This window comes from Nymphalis io, chromosome 18, assembly GCF_905147045.1.
Source record: "Nymphalis io chromosome 18, ilAglIoxx1.1, whole genome shotgun sequence".
In the NCBI taxonomy this organism is placed as follows: Eukaryota; Metazoa; Arthropoda; class Insecta; order Lepidoptera; family Nymphalidae; genus Nymphalis; species Nymphalis io.
This window is the reverse complement of record NC_065905.1, coordinates 5,259,082-5,274,642: the sequence shown is the minus strand read 5'-3', so window position 1 is coordinate 5,274,642 and position 15,561 is coordinate 5,259,082. Positions and strand designations below refer to the sequence as shown.

At 37.5% G+C, this 15,561-nt stretch overlaps 1 protein-coding gene across 3 annotated transcripts; it reads right to left on the bottom strand.

Annotated features, from left to right (window-relative positions):
- Window positions 1-309: 309 nt before the first annotated feature.
- On the bottom strand, window positions 310-15,262 carry LOC126775631 (zinc finger protein OZF-like). 3 transcript variants are annotated; one of them, XM_050497689.1, is made up of 10 exons: window positions 15,130-15,262; window positions 14,437-14,568; window positions 13,227-13,350; window positions 12,913-13,007; window positions 12,290-12,379; window positions 11,469-11,587; window positions 10,969-11,114; window positions 10,141-10,292; window positions 8,486-8,530; window positions 310-6,999 (listed from the first exon to the last, which is right to left on the bottom strand). In XM_050497689.1, the coding sequence occupies exons 1-10, from the start codon at window positions 15,163-15,165 to the stop codon at window positions 6,934-6,936; spliced, it is 1,005 nt and encodes a 334-aa protein (XP_050353646.1). In that variant the 5' UTR covers window positions 15,166-15,262; the 3' UTR covers window positions 310-6,933. The 3 variants fall into 3 exon arrangements, with proteins under 3 accessions (XP_050353646.1, XP_050353647.1, XP_050353648.1); XM_050497690.1 differs by having other exon boundaries at window positions 13,236-13,350; XM_050497691.1 differs by having other exon boundaries at window positions 13,227-13,302.
- Window positions 15,263-15,561: the final 299 nt, after the last annotated feature.

Below are 15,561 nucleotides of genomic sequence, written 5' to 3'. Positions count from 1 at the left end.
GGTGGTTTAAAAACAAGCCAAAAACCTGATCACTCCCAATAGGAAAAGCGAATTATTTATATGATAATAACATTGCTTTATCCAAGGATGTATCATTGGATAAAGCAATTTTATAATATAAATCCCAGCTTTGCTGAGTGCCACTCGCTCGGTTGGGTGATGCGAAACCTCTGGGACTATTGGATCGGAAGAAAGTCTAGATTTGCAATCATTGTTTGGTACAAAATATATATATAATAGATGAAAATTACTTAAAATAACAAGAGCGGAAATAAAATAGGGCAATAGCTCCGAAAAAAAACCGAGATATAGTTGAAAATTGTATATTTAATAAGATAAGTGTATGTTAATAGAAAAATCTCCACCGCTTCCACTTAACAAGGCTAGATACATTGAAACTGTCGACTATACTACATACAACACTTTGTCCATCCATAATACGATCCAATAATCTGACACTCATAGGAACATTTGCACCTTATACTAAAATACCTACAGAAGCAAGCACTCACTTGGGTATATGTAATGAAACTCACCCTTAAATATATATGGCCTCGCATTGGAAACAGAATGCCGGAAAATTAACATTTTTTTTTTAATTTAATTGGTTGATCTGCATAAATAAACGCATAAATGACAAATACTAGCTATCTTTTTTTGTCGTAATAGTTTAAATACGCAATCTCTTTTACGCGACACGGCAATATAGTGAAATGTTCCTTACATTTCATGTAAAGCATGTATACACCGTATGTGTGCTGTCACGGAATTTATTTATTTTTCGTTTATTTTGTTGTATTCCATTTTTTATTATTGTATAAACTTTTAAAAAAAAGGAAGGAAATTATTGTGCCTACCTATACTTCATTTATTATCCGAACTTCGACTCTAACGCACGTGTTTTCTTAAATTTAGATCGTTATTAAATATAGTTCATATATGTCGGAGTACTTGTTTTTTATTTCACACTTACAACAACGAACATTAGGCAAAACATCATTGGTTAGAGGCAGGTATAGCCGTTAAGATTGGAGTAAATATATTTTGACCTTAACTTGTTATTGTGGCGGGGTTAAATGCCACAATAGTACTGCGGAATGTTAATGCCGATTGTGTCGTTTTGTTTTACTTATTCAAGAATGATCATCGACCTACAGCCGTTCCTTTGATATTTGTTAAAAAAAAAAAAAAACAATATTATGATCTAATTTCACGTTTTCACTTGTTATGCTTTCAAATAAAATAAAAAATACCGTTCAATCTTACATTCTGATTGACAATCTAGTAAAAAAAATACGTCACGATAATACTCTAATATAATATACTGTATTGTACTAACGGCATTATATAAAAGTTATCTACTTAATATATTACGAACAGATAGAATATATTTTTAATGTATTGTACGTAATCGTACATCCAATATTTATGCCAGCATATTGTTCAGTTTGATGTTCTATAAAATATCCGCTTAAGCCCATTTGTGTTTGTAGTGTGAGTTCGACTACAAATTATTTACACATTGAACAAAAAACAATCTTCGGCTTCTGATTCGTTAAATAAAATATTTTCATAGATTGAATGACTTCAAAACAAAATACATAAAAGTGAGTTTCATTAGATATACATACAAGTTAGCACGCGTGTGTCTCATCTCGTACACGCTCCTCAGCAAGATGAGATATCATTACAATCCCAAACAAAATCACATCTAATACTATTATTTTTCTTACACATCAAATAATACTTTTTCAGGCAAACCGTTGCCAAGATATCAACCCTCTGTACCATTAGCATATAATCTGTAACGTATGAACAAAACTTAATTCAAATGAACGAGACGATTGATTTTATTTTAAAAGTAATCGAGACATTTCATCTCTAGACACGATACTTTCATTCAAAACGAACTCCAAGTATAATTCATGACATTTTCTCAAAAGTATGAAAATATTGTATTGTACTAACTGGATAGTTAGTAAGAGATAAATATGAAAATCTTTATACATCGAACAACAAAATAGGCTTTATTTGTGCTCTTAAAAACACTAGATTCATCGGTCAGCTAGTTTAGTATTTGTTGATTTTCAAGGAAAAAAACTAACAATAACAATTATATTCAAATAACACACTTGTGTACATTTTTGAAAAAAAGTAACTACTAAGTTTCTTGCCGGTACTTCTCGGTAGAAGCTACATCCCTGAGCAGTCATTGTTTACGTCATTTAATTCTGTTACATGACGATTAATAAGAGAATATAAGATCCTACTTGAATCAAGAATATATTGATATGTTTAAGAATAAGTTACTATTGTATTGGTTATTTATTTTGTTAACATCGAGTTGTTTCACAAAAACTAGAAAAGTGGAGAAAGTATAGAAATGAACTTTTGTGGTAATTTATCAAACAATATCTACGGACTGACGCGGACATGCCCGCACCGATACACAATGGGAAGAGTATCATATGAAAGCGCAGAGCAAGTCCGGGGCGGTGTATCGAAACCGGCGCAAGTCGGTAACTTCAAAGACCTTGTCGTTTTGGAATGTCAAAATGGCTCAAAATCTCAAGACCGCCACAGATTTACACGCACCGTTGTTACGTTCGTGGTCGTCGGCCGTCACACACCGTGGGTAATGAATGAGAGACCGTTGTCTTACTTTCTCTAAGATAATTTTGAATGTATAACGTATCTAGAGTTGAAATAACTAATGGGACAGAGTTCACAACACCTATTAGTTCCAAAACAAACATTTGTGCATCCGCTAGGTATATTATATCACTAGGTATTTTATTTTTAATTACAAAAATGCAAGTGAATGACATTAAAAAAAGAATATATGCTAATCGAATCTCGCAAAATAGGCTCCGTACCATATTTCAGTTCATGTTAATACTTAAACACCAAACGTAACATGAGCTCACTTTGTTCGGATTTTTCATTACGTTGCAGTTCAATTTTAATTAGAAGACTTACTTTTTGAGGCACAACCTTTATACATATATATTTATATACAAGTTTTAATTGAACTTGCAATGTCCATTAGATTGTTGTAATTAATTATTGCAAGCTGAATTAGAAATTAATTTAATTATTAAAAATTAGAAATTAGTTTAAAATTAATTATTGCAAGCTGAATTAGTTGAAATTTTACGTGTTGGTTCATTGAATTTTTATGGTAAGCATGACTTGATTGATTGACCTACACAAAGGATTGGCTCCACGCTTAGGAACTCCTCAACAGGCCAACAGCACTATTGCAAGCAAGCAGACAGCAAGCAAGCAAGCAGACAAGATTGTTTGTATATAAAAGCTTAATTTTAAATATATTTTTTCTATTTATAATAATAAAAAAAATAAAAATGTGTTTGTATAATAATAATGTTTGTTACATAAATAATTTTTATTAGACACCTCCATTTATGATTTCTCCATCATCCAATAATTAATAAATGCCCCAATTCTTTATTCATATGTTAAATATGACATTGCGCCATAAAAATATAAGAAATATTTAATTATGTCTTGATCCGATCACTTTAATTGGAAAATGACAAACAAACACTGGTAAGTGTAGTAGTAATTTTTCACCAAAATATGGTACGGAACCTTATTAATAATTTTTTTTTCACAATATTTTTTAATAAACGATACAGGTTTTTTTTTATAAAGTGAAGTCCAGCCTCACGCCGTCAATAAACAATTATATAGACAAAATTATAGAAATTGTTATTATCGAAATGTAGTAATAACTAGACTACGGCGATACCGTTAGGTAATTATAAATGCCTTCTCAAAGTCATTCTACCTACTTACTAGTATATTTGTAATAAAACGCCAGGCTTATTGTGAAACATTTCAAAATTTAAATTAAAAACGATACTGATGGTGATGTATCACTTTTAAATTAAGTCAGCTTGAACTACCATTATACTCGAAAGGATACAATTATGTTCGACAATAGCCTGCGGTTACTAGTAAGTTAAGCCAGGTTACTATATTAAAAAACTACTCGTTTTGATTACGGATAGTAGAATTGTTTCAGTGACGTTTACTTTTTTTGTATCGAAACAATAGTATCTATCATCTTCATATCATCTTCACGCCGTTTAGTTCCCGGCAAGATAAGATCAGGGCTAATCCATCTCCTCCAATGGATGTCGTAGAAGCGCCTAAGGGAAGAAGGACCTTTTGCACATTCCACCGAGCACCTTGAGGAACCCGCATGGTGGCGGGGAAAGGTTGACGTCAGGCAGGCGGCCTGCTATAAAACATAAGCCAAAACCTTACAACAATATGGATTTGATTGCAAAGGAAAACAGTGATAGGGTCAGCACCCGATCACTGTGAGAAATGGACAAGGGTTGTTGCATCAGGGGCGGGTGCAACGTAAAAGCGAGTCCGGGAAGTAAGACTGAGGATAGCAAGCTGGATGCAGGAACGATTACTGGAAGGGCCAGAGAATTAGCAGATATCATGAAATGAAGAAGAATAACTGTGGCTTGTTTACAAGAGACTAAGTGGAAGGGAACAAAAGCTAGAGAAATTGGTGAAGACTACAAGTTTTTCTACTATGAAAGCGATGAAAAAAGGAATGGTGTGTGAATAGTTCTGGAGAGAGAACTAAAAGAATGTGTGGTTGAAGTTAAAAGTGTGAATGAAGGATGTATGTTAGTTAAAGTAATAAAAGACGATTTGATGTTGAATATTGTAAGTATGTATGCACCTCAACAAAGTTGCTGCAAGAAGAGGCGGTCCCGGATGAACGGTGCAACAGTTCACTGGTACCCATTTTAAAAAACAATGGCGATGTGCAGGATTGTAGCAACTATCGAGGTATAAAGCTTTTGTCATATAGCATGAAAATTTGGGAGAAAGTGATAGCGAGACGAATAAGAGAAGAGAGTGAGGTGACCCAGAGCCAGTTTGGGTTTATGCCCGGACGAGGAACAAAGGACGCCATATTTGCGTTACGCCTACTGTGTAAAAAGTACAGACGTGCACATAAGAAATTACACATAGTTTTCGTTGATCTCAAAAAGGTGTACGATCGAGTACCCCGAGGTTCTGTGGTGGACTTTGAAAGAGAAAAGAGTGCCTGTGAAGTACCTGCAGTTTATCCGTGCCATGTATCCATATGTATGCCATCTGTACTAGTATACGCATCCGGTCCGAAGTCGGTGTTTCTGACGCGTTCGATGTGGCTATGGGCTTACACCAGGGATCGGCTTTAAGCCCTTTTTGTTCCTCCTCATAATGGGACATCGGACATACGGGAGGAGGCACCCTGGTGTATGCTCTTTGCCGACGACATTGTTCTCGTTAGTGAAAATGCAAACGAGGTAAGAGCAAGCTCGAAAAATGGCGGGAAAGATTGGAGAGTCGGTTTAAAAATAAGCAGAACCAAAACGGAACATCCGTTTTCGACTTCGGTGGTACCTAGAATTTTTCCCACGAGCTTTAAATGGTGTCCATCTACTAATATGCTCAGATTTTCGCTGCCTGGGTTCATCAATCCTAAACGATGGTTACATTGACAGTGACGTGAGGAACCGGATAAATGCAGGGTGGATGAAATGGCGACAGGTCTCTGGGACCATTTGTGACCCACGAGTGCCTTTGAAGTTAAAAGGGAAGATTTATAAGACCATCATTAGACCTGAATGTTTTGAAAAAAAAATGATTCTGAATGTTGGGTAAAAAAAAAGTGGATGTAAAAAAAATACATGTGGCAGAGTTGCGAATGTTAAGAAGGATGTGCGGTGTAGCTAGAATAGACAAGATAAGAAACGAGTATATCAGAGGAAGTCTGAAGTACCGCCAATAAATGAAACATTGAAGAGCAATAGATTAGCGTGGTATGGGCATGTGATGAGGAGGCATAAAAAGCATGTTACTAGAAGGGTGATGAGTATGAATGTTGATGGATATAGGGGACGGGAGAGGCCGAAGAAAACGTGGATGAATTGCGTAAGAAATGATATGTGTATGAAAGTGCTGAAATGACGAGTGGCAGAGAGAAGTGGAAGGAAAATACATGTCGTGCCACGTAGTGGGATAACGGCAGGAAGAAGATCTTCATACAGTTAACCTACTATCCGTCATTCGTAGCCTTCAGATTCAAATAACGCCTCATAGACAATTCTATTTTCCGTAAACAAAATAAATAGTTTTTTAATATAGTAATCTAAAAAAGATACTATACAAATAACTTTAATTTCTTAATATATTTTTCGTTAGCACTTCTTAAAAAATAAAATGTACTTATATTTTTAATTATAAAATTCTACTTGTCTTCGTTTTTAAAAAATATTATTTTAAAACTGTCTTCATTCAGGCCAAATTATTTTCGTAAATAATTTAAAACAAAAAAAAAAAAAACATCAAATGTCAAAAAAATCAAAATAAAATTTTGATGCTCTATAAAATATTCTCGTTAACTTTTTAATCTGTGTATCACTATTGCCTATAATATCTCTTTTACTCTATGATAATCTTTACAACTTATAACTACATAATTTTAAGTAAATTGCACTTATATTTATCACTTAATTATACTATAATTATTTATAACTATAGATCTCTTGAACATTTTAACTTAGCAAATAACTTTCGAATCATATGCAATATTATCCAACTAAGTACAATATATGGTTCTTTCTATAAAAAAAAATGAATAGATTAGATCATTTTCATCTGCAGTGCTATTCTGTAGGAACTTCCTTCATTACTCACTCGTGAAATCTTGACAACCGCCTTATGGATGATATACTATTTTGATGCTTGTATTCTTGAAATATTATAATTATCATGGACAATTTCGCATATCACTTTCTGACCTTCATTTACGACCGTTTTCTGCGGCGTGTTTCGAGTTTGTTCTTACAGAATAGCATTACTGGTTATGTAATTGTCCTTTATATGTCTCTATCACTGAAACAAACTCTGCACTTTCAACTTGGGCAAGTATTGAGGCTCCTCTTTTATGATTTTGTCCTGTAACATATATATATATATATATATATCAATTATGTAGGTATATACATGTATAAATATAGTATATAATTATATAAATAATGTAGGTATATAGTATTATAGTTATATAAATTTAAAAAAAAAGCCGAGATGGCCTAGTGGTTAGAACGCGTCAATCTTAACCGATGATCGTGGGTTCAAACCCGGGCAAGCACCACAGAATATTAATGTGCTTAATTTATGTTTATAAATAATCTCGTGCTTGACGGTGAAAGAAAACATCGTGAGGAAACCTGTATTTGTCTAATTTCATTGAAATTATGCCACATGTGTATTCTACCAACCCGCATTGGAGCAGCGTGGTGGAATAAGCTCCAAACCTTCTCCTCAAAAGGGAGAGGAGGCCTTAGTCCAGAAGTGGGACATTAACAGGCTGTTGCGGTATAGTTATATAGATTGTTCTAGTAAGCAAGTGATACTGGATTGTGTAATTGCTTGTACTTAATTAAGTAAATAGCAAGTCGTAACTATACATGTTCTTAAACACTACAAATTGTCTTATAGAAGTGACCTTGAGTTACTGGTTTATGTAAATATTCTACTTAATAAAGATTTTTATATAATAAAACGATTTTAAATAATGAATAGGTAGGCGGACGGGCAAATGAGCCACTCGCGAGTAAGTTCTCATCACCGCCCATAGACATAGGCGCTATAAGAAATATTAACCATTCATTGACCGACAAAGGTTTGGAGCAAATGAGCTGCTACAATGTTAGTTGGTGAATAATCACGCGACAGAATTTCGTCCGACACATTCATTTGCTCATTATTATTAGTAAATACTAGAAATATACAATTGAAGAAGGAGAAAATATAAAGAAATCTTACATTTATGTATTTCATGCTAATAGTTCTGTATTTTAATAGCTCGGTTATATTTTTCACTATGAACAGTTCTTCATTAGTATATCTTTATTTGTAATACAACATTATTCCACTTAACTAATTATATCCACTTTCATTTTACGTCTCAAATTTCGATAACAACTTCGCAGCATTCAAGACGCCATTTTATTGCGAATCCATAATGAAAATCATAGATAATTCAAGATTTCGTCCAATGATATCACGTCATTTCAATGTCAAAATTTTTATGTCATTTTTCCTCTTATCATTGGATATGCTATATATAGTATGTAGTAGGCTATATATATATTCTAGATTAATTTAATTAATTTTTGATCTCGTAGTGGCATATAAAATAATAATATGTATTCATACTTTAATCAGGAAATTAATTATTATTCCGACTCCAACGCTATCCGATGTGTCAACGGAATAAATTAATATCTCTGTCTGGCCCTCTTAAATTCATTTTTCAATATGCACTTACTAAATTATTTCCACCAAAGGCTAGTAAGGGCTAAGGTAAGCTAAGATGTTACATATATTTATGACAAACATATTCAAATAAAATAAATAAATTGAAAAGATTATATCTTACTTCGTCGTAATCCGTGTTGGAGAGTTCGAGTGGATCTTTCATTATCTGGAAAATAAAATAGTTATTATTATTGAAGCACATATGAGAATTAATTATTATGTTATAATTCATTCATGTAGTTTACAAAGTTTTTTTATCTATTTTATTAAGGGTTTTTTATCCTTATGGCATATCAAACCCATCTTATCTTAAGCTATCTTATATATAAATATTAGGTTTTATAATTTGATTATTGATAAATACACATCATACTACGTCTCCTTTATCAGGGTGACGGTAAGTGTGTAAATGATGACATGTGCGATGTGCGCTGGTGTCACTGTGTACGGCGGCGCGTGGTGCGCGTGGTGCGCGGCCAGCACGCGCAGCTGGTGTCACTGTGTACGTGTAGGGCGCGGGCTCACCTTGGGCGGGCGTCCGCGGCGCGGCGGCGCGTGGTGCGCGGCCAGCACGCGCAGCTGGTGTCACTGTGTACGTGTAGGGCGCGGGCTCACCTTGGGCGGGCGTCCGCGGCGCGGCGGCGCGTGGTGCGCGTGGTGCGCGGCCAGCACGCGCAGCTGGTGTCACTGTGTACGTGTAGGGCGCGGGCTCACCTTGGGCGGGCGTCCGCGGCGCGGCGGCGCGTGGTGCGCGGCCAGCACGCGCAGCTGGTGTCACTGTGTACGTGTAGGGCGCGGGCTCACCTTGGGCGGGCGTCCGCGGCGCGGCGGCGCGTGGTGCGCGTGGTGCGCGGCCAGCACGCGCAGCTGGTGTCACTGTGTACGTGTAGGGCGCGGGCTCACCTTGGGCGGGCGTCCGCGGCGCGGCGGCGCGTGGTGCGCGTGGTGCGCGGCCAGCACGCGCAGCTGGTGTCACTGTGTACGTGTAGGGCGCGGGCTCACCTTGGGCGGGCGTCCGCGGCGCGGCGGCGCGTGGTGCGCGTGGTGCGCGGCCAGCACGCGCAGCTGGTGTCACTGTGTACGTGTAGGGCGCGGGCTCACCTTGGGCGGGCGTCCGCGGCGCGGCGGCGCGTGGTGCGCGGCCAGCACGCGCAGCTGGTGTCACTGTGTACGTGTAGGGCGCGGGCTCACCTTGGGCGGGCGTCCGCGGCGCGGCGGCGCGTGGTGCGCGTGGTGCGCGGCCAGCACGCGCAGCTGGTGTCACTGTGTACGTGTAGGGCGCGGGCTCACCTTGGGCGGGCGTCCGCGGCGCGGCGGCGCGTGGTGCGCGTGGTGCGCGGCCAGCACGCGCAGCTGGTGTCACTGTGTACGTGTAGGGCGCGGGCTCACCTTGGGCGGGCGTCCGCGGCGCGGCGGCGCGTGGTGCGCGGCCAGCACGCGCAGCTGGTGTCACTGTGTACGTGTAGGGCGCGGGCTCACCTTGGGCGGGCGTCCGCGGCGCGGCGGCGCGTGGTGCGCGTGGTGCGCGGCCAGCACGCGCAGCTGGTGTCACTGTGTACGTGTAGGGCGCGGGCTCACCTTGGGCGGGCGTCCGCGGCGCGGCGGCGCGTGGTGCGCGTGGTGCGCGGCCAGCACGCGCAGCTGGTGTCACTGTGTACGTGTAGGGCGCGGGCTCACCTTGGGCGGGCGTCCGCGGCGCGGCGGCGCGTGGTGCGCGTGGTGCGCGGCCAGCACGCGCAGCTGGTGTCACTGTGTACGTGTAGGGCGCGGGCTCACCTTGGGCGGGCGTCCGCGGCGCGGCGGCGCGTGGTGCGCGTGGTGCGCGGCCAGCACGCGCAGCTGGTGCGCGCGCAGCAGGTGCTCCGTGTGCTCGCGTGCCGACGACAGCCGCACGCCGCACGACGAGAACACGCACGACACGCCCCAATCTGTGGACGCACACTCTCATACCATCTCACATACCACCACTACGGGCTACTGATCCTTATTTTACATGACTGCCTCGTTAGTCTAGTGACAAGATGCAGCCGCAAACCCGAAGGTCCTAGGTTCAAATCTCAGGTCGGTCCAATAAAATATTATAGGGTTTTTCTGTCGAAAATTGAAGTTGAAAGTGTGTACACTCCCGTGCCTCGGAAAGCACTATTTCCGGATCGGAAATTCCGGTCGGATTGCCCTCCGGATGCTCCTCGGATTATGAGCTTTAGGGAATAGAGAGTGCACCGGTGTTTGTGCAGACACTGTTGCACTACAATATGACCTGCACAAATGGATAACCGCTCTTGAGATTAACCGCCGTTGCCGAAATCGGTAGGACATTATTATTATTATTTCATACGGCAATACAAGACTCGAAACCGAATACTACCTAGTTTCGTGCCTATTCTTCTCGATAGAATCTACATTCCGAACCGGTGGTAGCTTTACACTTAATAAAATTTTCTAAAATCACGACTCAAAAGCACTCGTGTATTTAATTGAATGAATGTCGATTCGCGGTCGTCACAGAATAATTCTCAAGTGGAATTCGAATCGAGCAGGCGGCCGTAAGACTTCCGAACCCTTTTTCCCCGAGTACACGGGCTAACGCGAACGGGGACTCACTGTGCTCCTCGGCGGAGTCCTTGTCGTGCGCGTGCTGCTCCATGTGCAGCTGCAGCAGGCGCTCGCTGGGCAGGCTGACGGCGCACAGCTTGCACGCGTGTCGCGCGGCGCTCCGCACGGGGCTCTTGATGTCATGCGCTTCTCTTCTGTGCCGAGTGCGACATATCGTATGAGAGTGCCATCAAAATTGCATTTTAAATTTCTCAATTAATATAATATAAATTAATTCAAATAGTATTCATAATTTAGACATCACATCAACTAGACTCACAGTACTGTACATGTCTGTTCGATTCTTGTCAGTGCGACCCGACTCATTTACTTACCCTTTATTAGACCCTAAATTAATAAAGGATATTTTGACATAGAATTTACCGTGCCTCTTTGAGTACTAACGTCTACGGGCGGTAGTGGCCACTTGCCTAGTGGCCTGTCTGGCTAACTAACCATAAATATAAATTTGTCATTCAATTATCAGTACGATGTAGTGTTAAACTCACCTGTGTGTATACATGTGATTCCTTTGTGAAAACCTCTCGCCGCAGACTGTGCAATCATAAGTGTGTTCCATGGGTCGTCCTGTCATATGTCTCTTGCGATGTTGATTTAAATTTGTCACCTGCGAAAAATATTAATTTAAGAATAAGCTATTTATGAAATAAATAAAAAGATTTCGAGGCTGAAATAACACAGATCTGAGCCGAAAATACAGGGTTTCTTATGTTATAGGTAGACGGACGGGCCACCTAATAGTAAGTGGTCACCAACGCCCATAGACATTGGCGATGTTAGAATTTTTACCCATTCCTTTCATCACCAATGCGCCACAAATCTTAGGAACTAAGATGTTATATCCCTTGTACCTACACTGCCTCATTAACCCTTTAAACCGAATACAACAATATTAAGTATTGCTGTTTAGCAGTAGAATATCTGTTGAGCTAGTTGGTACCTACCCAGGTGAGCTGACCCAAAGCCCTACACCCAACTTATTATTATATAGTGATTAATATCCACACAAATATCATGCTTAATTTATGTTCAGTTTATCCAGTGTTCGACAGTATATAGCTCGGTAACATGGAAGTTTAAAATCCTATGACACATAGGCTCCAAAGATGCTCCTTAACAAGAGACAGGCTATAGCTTAGCAGAGGGACCTTCACAGACGTTAACACACTTTCAGAATTCACAATATCGAATGAGTATTGAGTTTACATTCACAATCGACCGGTGAAGAACATTTAAATTGTCAGAGCACTTAAGATCAAAGCCGGTAACTAGTCTATCTAAGCAAAAATAAGGGTAATAATTTTCACACCTGGGCATATGCTTTATTACATCCGGGCTCCGGACAAACAAATGGCCTCTCACCAGTATGAAGGCGGACATGGTTATTTAAATTTGTAACCTAAAACAAAAAAGTATTGTTACAGAAAAAAAGATAAATAAAAAAAATTAAAAAGAAAACTTAGTATAAAGCTTATCAAGTGACTTACCACACATTGAAGAAAACAAAGATTTAGATGAATAAAAAGTAAATACAAAGTCTATTGCCTATTCGAACCGAGGAGTGAAAACAAATAGACATCTTTATTTGAATCAAAAAGACCGAACATAATTATAGATAAAAACATATCTTTCTAAAATACCGAATTAAGCCATTGGATATACAAACCAAAGTATAGTTAAAATTTGAACTGCTGAAAATAGGGACTCTATAATTACGTCTAAAGATAATGATAGTAAATGAAACCAGTATCATATGTATTCGAAAATTACTCAAATTTTTATTTCATATGTCTGACACAGTAGTTTTTAAATGATATGAGTTTCCATTCCCTTATAATAAAAAAATCTTAATCTTTACCATTATAATAGAGTTCCTTATTTTATCAGTACAATATTATTATTTGCAATCATTTTTTAAACTATTTTCGTTACCTGAGTGAAGGCTTTTCCACACTCTTGACACTTGTATGGACGTTCATTTGTGTGAATACGAAGATGTGCCCTCAAATTGTTAGACTGAGAGAATGCTGTCAACAAAACAATAATATATTAAAATTTTTAAACAAACAGTTAGTTCTACTTCACATAGATAAATTAAAATATATAAATCAAATTATTTTAAAAATATATCTAACATAAATATTGGTTGTATATGTTAATAAATTTACCATTATTAATAATAAGTGTTAGAAGAACTTTTTTTTAATTGTATATAATTTCTATTGTGTACTAAGTAAAAAAAACACCTTTATTACAGTAAGTGCACACAAAGCGCCTCTCGGCGCGATGATTTCGCATATGGTTCTGAAGCTGCATTGACTTCTGGAATGATTTATTACAGATGTTACAATAGAGGCTTCCTTCGTTGTCCTAAAAATTGAATAAACTATACAAGTAATAAAACTAAACATAATGTGTTAGTCTGTATTAAATTTTTTTAATACAGACCAACACATTATTTTCTGGGTAGGTACCACCCACTCATCTGATATTCTACTGCAAAACAGCAGTACTTGGTATTGTTGTGTTCCGGTTTGAAGGGTGAGTGAGCCAGTGTAATTACAGGCACAAGGGACATAACATCTAAGTTCCCAAGGTTGGTGGCGCATTGGTTATGTAAGCGATGGTTAACATTTCTTACAATGCCAATGTCTATGGGCGTTGGTGACCACTTACCATCAGGTGGCCCATATGCTAGTCCGCCTTCCTATTCTATAAAATATATATATATATATATATATATATATATTCACTATGAGTGACCCTTCCTATGATTAGAAAACACTCAAATAAACATATTACCATGTACAAACATTAAATGTTTAGATTATATTATTTCAAAAACTGGAATCAAAGATCACGGATCAAAGGGACACTAATTATGTGATGTCAATCCAGCGATGAACCCTTAGTCTGGTGGCTGGATAGATATAAAAATACAATATTTTATGTATATTTTTATATGTATGTAAAAAAATAATGATGATTTTTTTATCTAAGTATAATAATTGGTGTTTTTATAAAACATAAATCCATAAACATTATTTTAATTTCTTCACCAAAAAATGCCTAACATTAGTTTACATAGGTGTATTAAATCACAATCTTAATAATTTGCTACACATCTACGTAATACTATTTTTTTAACATATGTTTTTGAGTTACTTGTATAATTCAGGTTATTTATTGCATCCATACTTATGCTTACTTTTATTTACTACTTACATTTAATCTATTATTATTTTTTAATGTGTTAAAAATATCTTATTGATAGGTAGCTAAAATGACATTCTCCTTTATTTTAAAGTGCACCAACTAGTACAAACTTTAAAAAAAATTAAATAAATAATATAATAGCCCTTTAAGACAGTTTAATACAATGACCATGATAAAATATATGATAAATACATTTTTTAGTTGATTTGTAAAATGTTTTAATATAATAAAATAATGTACCTCATCTTTATTTGAAGATTGTGACTGCCGCTCGGATTCATCCAAATTATTATCATCTAATGTAACTTCTGGGACCAAAGGTTGGCATTTAAAGCAAGCGTATACCCCATCTTTACCAGTTTCAAAAAGTGGCTAAAAAAGGCAGAATTTTTAAACTACTTTCATAAATTATAACAATATATTATAAAAAAAAAATTAAATTAGAAACTAATAAGAAACAGAAAAAATCAATAATAATTCTTTTCTGTTTCTTATTGGAACAACAAAACCGGCATTTGCAATTTTGTTATGTAAATAATAAAACGATTTACAACAGTATAACAATGAAATATCGAAACGGAAAGCTAGCATTCGGTATTGAAGAACATAAAAAAATAAACACAATGTTTTTTATACGGCACAGAGCCAGACGTAAAAAAAACAGACCGACGGGTTGAGAGAAGTAAAAAAAAATAACGCGGGCAGGTTTCGAATGCAGGTTTTTTATTACAACTGCAGTAAGGTGCTACATTTTTAGACACCATACTCAAATAAATGTGAAAACTATTCAAGTATAAGTCATTTAAATATATTAATAATACGGAATTGTATTTCAGATGTTATTTTCGTTGGAAACTCTTAAAAGAAAACAAAAAAAAACATTCAGCCAATATTTCAAAACAAGCATTTGTATAAATAAGAATTGGTACTTACAACTGTAGGTTTTAAGCAGATTCCACATTTATCCATTGTACAGATGTAAAATTAGTAATTCAGTAACAAAAACAACGCAAGATCCGAAAATATTAGTATTTTTCTCATTATACGACAGCTAGTCAGTGAAAAGACAGGTAGAAGCGGGGTGGGGCACAGTGGGGCAGGCTATTGACACAGATTACATTCAAAGTTAAATAAAGGTTAATTCAAACTAGTTTTATATTAAAAATATTATTACTATAATTCAATAATTTAAACATTATTTGTGTCTAAAGTATGATGTGTAACGAAAATTTCGGATCAAAATTCTAAACACCAAACTTTAGCCATGAACAGTGGAACTTGTAAGACTAAGTAGATACCCTGCATCATAATATATAATATATACAATTGTACACAGTGACACATGATAGCCCTAACCATTTATAT